The sequence below is a fragment of the Phaethon lepturus genome, unplaced genomic scaffold (genome assembly GCF_000687285.1).
Source record: "Phaethon lepturus isolate BGI_N335 unplaced genomic scaffold, ASM68728v1 scaffold29957, whole genome shotgun sequence".
In the NCBI taxonomy this organism is placed as follows: domain Eukaryota; kingdom Metazoa; phylum Chordata; class Aves; order Phaethontiformes; family Phaethontidae; genus Phaethon; species Phaethon lepturus.
The window spans coordinates 1-7,811 of record NW_010553031.1 but is presented as its reverse complement, the minus strand read 5'-3'; the positions used below and the strand labels follow the sequence as shown (position 1 = coordinate 7,811).

General features: G+C 38.8%; 1 protein-coding gene across 2 annotated transcripts in view; it reads right to left on the bottom strand.

The window, feature by feature from the left end:
- Positions 1 to 3,818, bottom strand: part of SCFD1 (sec1 family domain containing 1) — a 49,559-nt gene extending 45,741 nt beyond the window's left edge. Inside the window, exons 1-4 of one of the 2 annotated variants that reach the window (XM_010291417.1) lie at positions 3,749 to 3,818; positions 2,807 to 2,895; positions 1,562 to 1,652; positions 664 to 786 (exon numbers count right to left, since the gene is read on the bottom strand). In XM_010291417.1, coding sequence (XP_010289719.1) covers positions 664 to 786; positions 1,562 to 1,652; positions 2,807 to 2,895; positions 3,749 to 3,805 — 360 coding nt within the window. In that variant the 5' untranslated portion in view covers positions 3,806 to 3,818. The remainder of the gene's footprint in view (positions 1 to 663; positions 787 to 1,561; positions 1,653 to 2,806; positions 2,896 to 3,748) is intronic. The other variant, XM_010291418.1, reaches the window with a different exon arrangement.
- Positions 3,819 to 7,811: the final 3,993 nt, after the last annotated feature.

Genomic DNA, 7,811 nt, shown 5'->3' with positions numbered 1-7,811 from the left:
CCTGCTGAAGACCTAAGGCTTAAACAATACTAGTAGTTTTCATTTCACAACAGCATCTTTCTCTCATGCCAGTAGTACTGCCTAACAAGAGTGAGAAAAAGTGAATGTATTTAAGTATATATGAAAAGAATTAGTTAACAATTTGCAGGTTTTGGTACAGGTATTCAACAAAAATAAGAGGTTACACACCTGACACCTGCCTTTAAATCATAAAGGTATAGGAGTGTACTGAATAACAGAGTGTGTGTATGAAACATCCACCTCTACACTACACTGCCTATTTAAAATTACTACTGCACTTTTTGTGTATTTAGGAGCTAAAAACCCCACCCCGTTATATATGCACTGGATGCATTCATTGAGCTGATGAGATCAGAAATACTCTGAAACCACTATATCTCCCCTCTTGTCATTAGGCACAAAGGTCTTGCAGCACTTGGACTTTTGACTAAGCTGAAGTATAGTACTAAGCTGCATTACTGAGATGACTGTAGATTCCCTTTTTCCCCCCCAGTAAATCTATGCCTGACACTGAATCTAACTAAACATGTATTTTATTTGTGATTCAGTCAGAAAAGTATGGCACTGAAGTGGCCATGTAAGAATGCAGTAACACCTATAATGATAGTATCTTTAACATTAGAGACTGGGGGATTTTCTTACCTTAGCCACTTGAGTTACTGCATTAGCACCTATGGCAGCATTTGCAATATCTTCCAGTTTACTTCTCGAAATGGCAGAAATGAAGTTTAAATAATAAGATTCATAAAGCTGGTTTCGAAGATCCTAGAAGGAGAGAAAACCACAACCTTTTTCCTGAATAAGTACCAATATATTTCCGACTAATTAAAAAACATTCTTATTTTTACTATGTGATATTCCAATTATCTACAGTCAAATTAAATTTTTGTAAGTGCTTAGCTGTCTGTTCATACAGCCCTGTACACAGTGTTTTGACTACATAACTAGATATAACTAATCTAACACAGAACTGCAAAAATCAGGAAATGAAATTTAAGCTACCAGACAGCAGCTACTAGTCCACACCTTCCATCAATTCCTCCCAGAGAATGTAAAAAACTGAGGTTAGCCTAGTCCAACCCCCGCAACTCAAAGCAGAGTCAAATAGAGCAGGTGGCTCAGGATTGTGCTCAGCTGAGTTTTTAACATCTCCAAGGATGGAGACTCCCCAAAATCTCCAGGCAAGCTGTTCCAGCATTTGACCACCCTCATTAAAATAGCTTTTTCTTATGTTTAAATGGAATTGCCTATATTTCAACTTGTTCCCACTGCCTCTTGTTTTTTCACTCCCAAAACTCTCTCTCCAAAACACGGAAGACATATTTCCCCTTCTACTTTCTGGGAAAATGGAGTTGTGCATGTAAAAATTTTGGGCAATATTTCTATAACAAATATATGCTAATATATAAAAAAATGAAAGAGCGGTATTCAGACGCACACAAGAACTAGATATAGAATGGTCACACTCCAGTGAGTGCGGGATTACTTCACAACACTCTTGTTGCGTCCACTCATTTGAAACATTAAGCATGCAAGTTACCTGGCACATTCTGTCAATATTTTCTTCTGTTGGCATTACAAAGTAAACAGCTGGAACATCTGGAATAGCATCCCTATCTGAATGCAAAAGTCTGAAAGGAAGAAAAAATACATCTCTAATGTGGTCCTCTGATGATTTGTGTAAAATTGAAAAAGTTAAAGAAATTATTGATTTATACAGACACATTTAATTTCCTACAGTTTCTCCCTATATTTAGCTACATTTTACTAAAAAACCAAAAATTTTTGTAAAATTTAAAATTTTACGAAACATTAAAAAATAGAAGAATCATATTTGTATAATCTTGGGCTGAACTTATTAATAGAGGTCTCCAAAGTTTATTCAAATCTTGAGAAAAGACTCTGCAAATCTTCAAAAACAGATTAATCCATTCGGAGGAAGGTAAAATACTGTATGTACAAGGTTCATATACCAACTATTAATTGTTGACATGATAACAAAAAACCTGCATATCTCATACTATTAAACTTGCTTTTCCTGCTCATTAAAACAAAAACAGGCAAGGTGATTGCAGGTTCCTTTCACATTTCAGCTGATGTATAAACATTTTAAACCATGTTTCCATTTCTAGCCTTCACTTAGTAAAAGTTAAAGAACTTTTGAAAAAAATAAATCTATCTTTAAAGACCTTCCATGACTATTACCACAGCTAATGCACTACAATGAACTATATAAACATAATCTGGAGAGAGAGAAAAGGGAAATCTCTTAAAATAATACTTAAAGATTCACATCTTTGACAAGAGACAATTAAAATCTATATGCAAAAAGGGAAGCAGAGAATATGCACAGTCCCAGGAAACAGTTTGTGCCAAAATAATTTTAAGATATATATATGAATACAGAGGGAATTGTACAGACAGATTCCCCAAAACACCGATCAGACAATTCTTATTTTTGACCAGGGGCCTCCTCTACTTAGTGAGAAAGCCTACTGAACAGTGTTTGGAATGACCTTTTTACTCCCTGATTCTGAATAATACCACCTGATTTTAGAAACAAGTTAGGGTATAATCTTTATTTTTGGGTATAATCTTTATTTTTAGGGTATAATCTTATTATTTTTCAAATTATTTCTTATTATTTTATATTTAGGGTATAATATTATTATTTTTCAAATGATTTTGAAAATAACTTGATGAATAACCACAGTTTTGTTTATGATTTTGGGGAAATACTAAATAAAGTTATTTTTAGAAAAAAACGCTGATATTTTTTACTTACAGATGCAAAGTGATCCCCATATCTCTTAGCTCTTTCACTGACAGCAAAGGTGAGATTATATCTTGGCCAAATCTGTCATAAATGAGAACCTGAAATAGATACATATCTTTTTACAAAGTGGTGTAAAAACTGGATACAGTAGAATGCAGGTACAGTGGACACAGGACTCAGCTTTAAGGAACTACTGGCCTAACCTGAAAAGTGCTACACATTGCCCAATTTAAGATACATCATTAATTTGTCATGGACACCCATTTGTGCTTACTAATACAAAAAAAAAAAGACAAGACACTCAGTGATAAAGGGAAATAAATTCATCACTTCCATCTTCTGAAAAGCGTCAGTCAAGAAGGAATCTGCTGTCAGAAATTTGTTATTGTAAGTGCAGAATTTCTCTTACTGCATTTGGGAGGAAACAAAAGAAGCAGCAAAGAGAAAAAAAGGGAACTAGCAAAAAAATAAACAACAGGATGAAAAGACAGAATATATACTTTGTAGTAGCAAAAACTTCTCACAAATTACTTACTTTTTAAAGCTAATAAAGGTAGCTTGAGCTCAGCTTGTCCTAAATTTAAGGCTATCAACAGTTATTCCCTCTCTATGGGCTTCCTTCTGACTCTGTAAGTTCACCTGTAAAGTATCATGTAAGCTTCTGCCAACAGGTATCAATGAGACCCAAGTATATTTCAAAATGTCTTCCTCAGTTGCTCATTAAAATATTGCCTGAAGAATTAGTCATTGGGTCTTCAAGCAGCCAGTATCTCACATACATATTTTTCTCAGCGATTCTGATATTCAATTCTGTATATTCGTAATACACAGGAAAAATTATTTTGCACAAGTTAAGAACACAGCGAAGATACTCAAGTTAGTTAAAATTTGAAAATCTGAACATTTTTGAACACTATAAAATTCTCCTAGTCCTGTTCAAATAGTTCTTACCTTCCATACTGGTTCTCCTGTGCTGTTTTTAACAGGGGGAACATTGAAGTTCAGCATACGTTTCAAAGCCACTGGAAAATTAATCAGAGTGATGTTTTACTCTCTTTACGCTTCAACAATAGAGATCAAACACATTACCAGAATTTTATTGTATATTTCGAGACACCATCACTGGAAGTATTCAAAAAACATGTGGATGTGGCGCTTCGAGACATGGTTTAGGGGGCATGGTGGTGTTGGGTTAACGGTTGGACTTGATGATCTCAAAGGTCCTTTCCAACCTTAATGATTCTATGATTCTATTTGAGACGAAAACCATTATAAAATTTAAATGCAACAAGTCACATTTTCATTATATTTATGCAGCTTTGGCTGACAAGTGGCCCACATCAGCTAGCATTTATGGGCTCTGGAAGACACTGCAAAAGAAAAAGAAGCAAGTCCCAAAACATGAAGAAAGAATCTGTCTCCTTAGTTATAAAGGCTATATTCTGTCACAGTTTACCTTAAAAATAATTCCAGTATCTTCCTGAAGGTGCATTCTGTACAGTAGGAACTAGTTTGCTTTATTCCCCCAATCCTATCCCACAGGAATAACAGTATACCCAACCCAAAAATACCTTTTCACCTGACTAAAACTGATACGCATTTTGAAACATTTTGAGAACTCATAGAATTGCTGCTTTACGGGGTACAGAAATACCCCTAATTTGCAGCAGGAAAACTCTCTGAAACAGGAATGAGCTTTCATTTAGCTTCCCATTCAACACAGAAACCAAAGCAGATCCCTTCACCTACCTGTAACTTAAATAAGGAGTCCTTCCTCATTTATCTGATTAAACAATACACTATGTGCTGTTCTCCCATCTTTGACCAGAAGCAAAAGACTATTTGCATCAACATAAGTTAGGGGCTATTCTTTTCAAACTCATAAACAAAATCATCACAGAGTTTTGCAAAGAGGAAAAGCTTTCAGCAATCAGGGCAATGTTGACCAAATGTCAGATCACGTTGTTTATAAACGGAGAGTAGAAGAAATGGTTAACTTCTAACTCTTTGACTGAATGAGGCTTGTAAGCATGTTCCCCTGGGGTTTACAGTATCACAGGGCAGCTCAGGAAAGGAAAGGACCTCAGGAGATCTCCAGTCAAACCTCCTGCTCAAGCAGGGTCGGCTGTGAGGCCAGGCCAGGCTGCCCAAGGATTTATCCAGTCAAGTCTTGAAAACCTCCAGGGTTGTGGTGAAAAAGTTTTTCCTTATATCTAGTTTGAACATCTCATTTCAATTCATGCCTATTGTGCCTCACCCTCCTGCCATACACCGCCATAAACTGGCAGCCTGGCTCCACCTTCTCAGTGTCCTCCCCATAGGTATTGGGGAGCTGCTGTTAGGTCCCCCTGAAGCCACCTCTTCTCCAGGCTGAACAAGCCCCAGTCCTGCAGCCTCACCTCACAGGGCAAGTGCTCCAGCCCCTGACCATCTTGGTAGTCCTTTGCTGAACTCCCTTCAGCTGACAAACACCTTTCCTGTACTGATAGCCACAAACTGAACATGGTATCTAGGTATGGTCTCCTGGGGCTCGGGACGGGGGGATTATTCACTCCCCTTGATCTACTGGCTGTGCTCCTGTGAATATGGCTCCGGATGCTGCTATGTGGGGGGACACTGTGGGCTCACGGGCCTTTTCGGCAGAGCTGCTCTCCAGTCTGCCAGTCCCCTGCACTGTCACCTGTACATTGCAAGGGGTTCTCCCCTTCCAGGTGCAGGAATTTACATTTGTCATTGTTGAATTTCATAAGGTCCCTGTTGGCCCATTCCTCTCGCCCATCTAGGTCCTTCTGAGTGGCAGCTCTGCCCTTGAGTATGTTAACCAATTCTCCTAGTTTGCTGTCACCTGCACACTTAATGAGAGTACACTTTGACAGCTCCCTCCAGGTCACTGATAGAGATTTTAAACAGGATCGGTCAAAGGATAGACCCATGTGGTGCTCCAGTTGTTACCAGCCACCAGGTATAGTATGTCTGATTAACCACAACCCTGTGAGCCTGACCATCCAACCATTTTTTTACTTACCTAGTTGTCCATCCCTCCAGCCCATAACATCCAAACTTGGATACAAGAACACAATGTCAAAAGCCTTGCTGAAGCCAAGGTAAACAACACACTGCTCTCCTGTTGCCTATAAATCCAGTCATTTTATCACTGAAGGCAATCAGGCTGGTCAGGCATGATTTACCACACATAAATCCATGCTTGCCTTCTCCTTCACATGATGAGAAATATTTTCTAAGAGGATTCACTCCATGATTGACTCCAAAGTGACACAAAGGCCTGGGAGAATTTGCTGATGAAGCCTGAGGCAAAGAAGCCATTAGATACTTCAGCCTTACCTGTGTCCATCGCCACTAAATGACCGGCTCCATTTAGCAATGATCCAACATTTTTCCCTATTTGTATTTTCACTATTAATGTCACAGGGGAAGCTCTTCTCATTGCTCTTGACAGACGCTGCAAGTCTCAGCTCCAGTTGAACTTTGTCTTTCCTAATACCATCCATCCATGCCCAGGCAATGTTTCTAAAGTCCTCCTTTGCAGTCTGTCCCTGCCTCCTCCTCCCGTGTACTGCCTTTTCAAATCCCATTACTAGCAGGGAAATTTGACCATGGGAGGAAGCAAGCTAGCAGGGAGTGCTGGGTCTCCCTGGAATCCAGTCTTCCACTTAATTTTTTTTTTTTTTTTAACACCATGGAGAAATCCTGAAAGCTGATAACAGACTGCTCCTGGAGCCTTTGCGCCCTCACTGCCACTGCCACCTTCCATACATTTCAGCCATATGAACAATTTTGCACAAAGCTGCATGGTTATTTATTTTGGTACTACTGGATCTGAAGCAATTGCTTTGTAGAGTTTACCATTTAAATTAAAACTTGGCATAAGCTCTCTACTAAGGAAGACAGCAATCAGTCTAGTGATGACAATCATGACAAACATTCAGCAAGTCTCTGGGTTTCTTTTTTGTATTTATATTGCCATTTCATTTACGTTTCTTAATGCTCTCCAGGGCAAGGATCAGGTTTTTACTGTGCTTGCACAACTATATGCCTTGACTGGTTATGAACCAGGATGAAAGTCACAACAGATGGTGCACATACATGGTAATACAAACACTAAATGATAATAGATCTTTTCCTTTTCCTGAGTATCTTTTAGTTGTTCAATCTACGTCCTTGCAAATAACCTCCCCAATGGAAGGCAATATGGGTTCAGTGGTAAAGGTTGACTAAAATAATCAAGTAACAAAGTGAAGCACAACAGAAAAGAATAAAGCTGTAGGCAATAAGGGCTCAAACACAGTGGGTTTCATCAGAAGGGTAGCAAAGAGAAGAAAAGTAAAGGATTGCAAAGGAATATCAAATCGCACTATTAAACGGTAGATGATCCCAGGAACGAGTTTACAGAAAGCAGACTTCTGGTACAAAAGGAAAATGGAGAATACAAGTAAATATTTAAGGTCCACACAGAAACTCAGACTGAGATTTTTAGGCAGATGATTTTAGACATTTCATGTTAAATAAAAGGACCCAGAATTCTCTATTCCACCAGAAAGATACTGCAGTTGTCAAGAAGAAGGTGACAAGATTACCAGCTCAAACTATTGACAAAAACTTCAGCAAGCAAGGGAAGTAGAAGACTATGGAGTCAAGATACTCTATGCTTTAGGAGTATGTTCAAATGGGTGGCTCAAGGCTCCACAAAGCAGCATCAAGACAAGAGATGAAAGTCAAACTGAGTAATGTGTAAGGAGGGGCTGAGTAACTAACCTTTTACCCACAGAAAACCTCCTGCTTAATTACTTGCAGTTATTAATCTCATATTCTTAGTTTCTTGAGGGTCAGTACACACTCCCAGGCCCCTACATTATCTTAACAGGAGCATCACAACAGAGGCTTTATTTTTGCATCATTAAATGATACTTCTGCCACGGGCAGAAAGGAAGCTGAAACGGAGGGGGAGCACAACCCGTTCCCCACTCCACTCCATGGGCACCGCTCACGTCCCGCG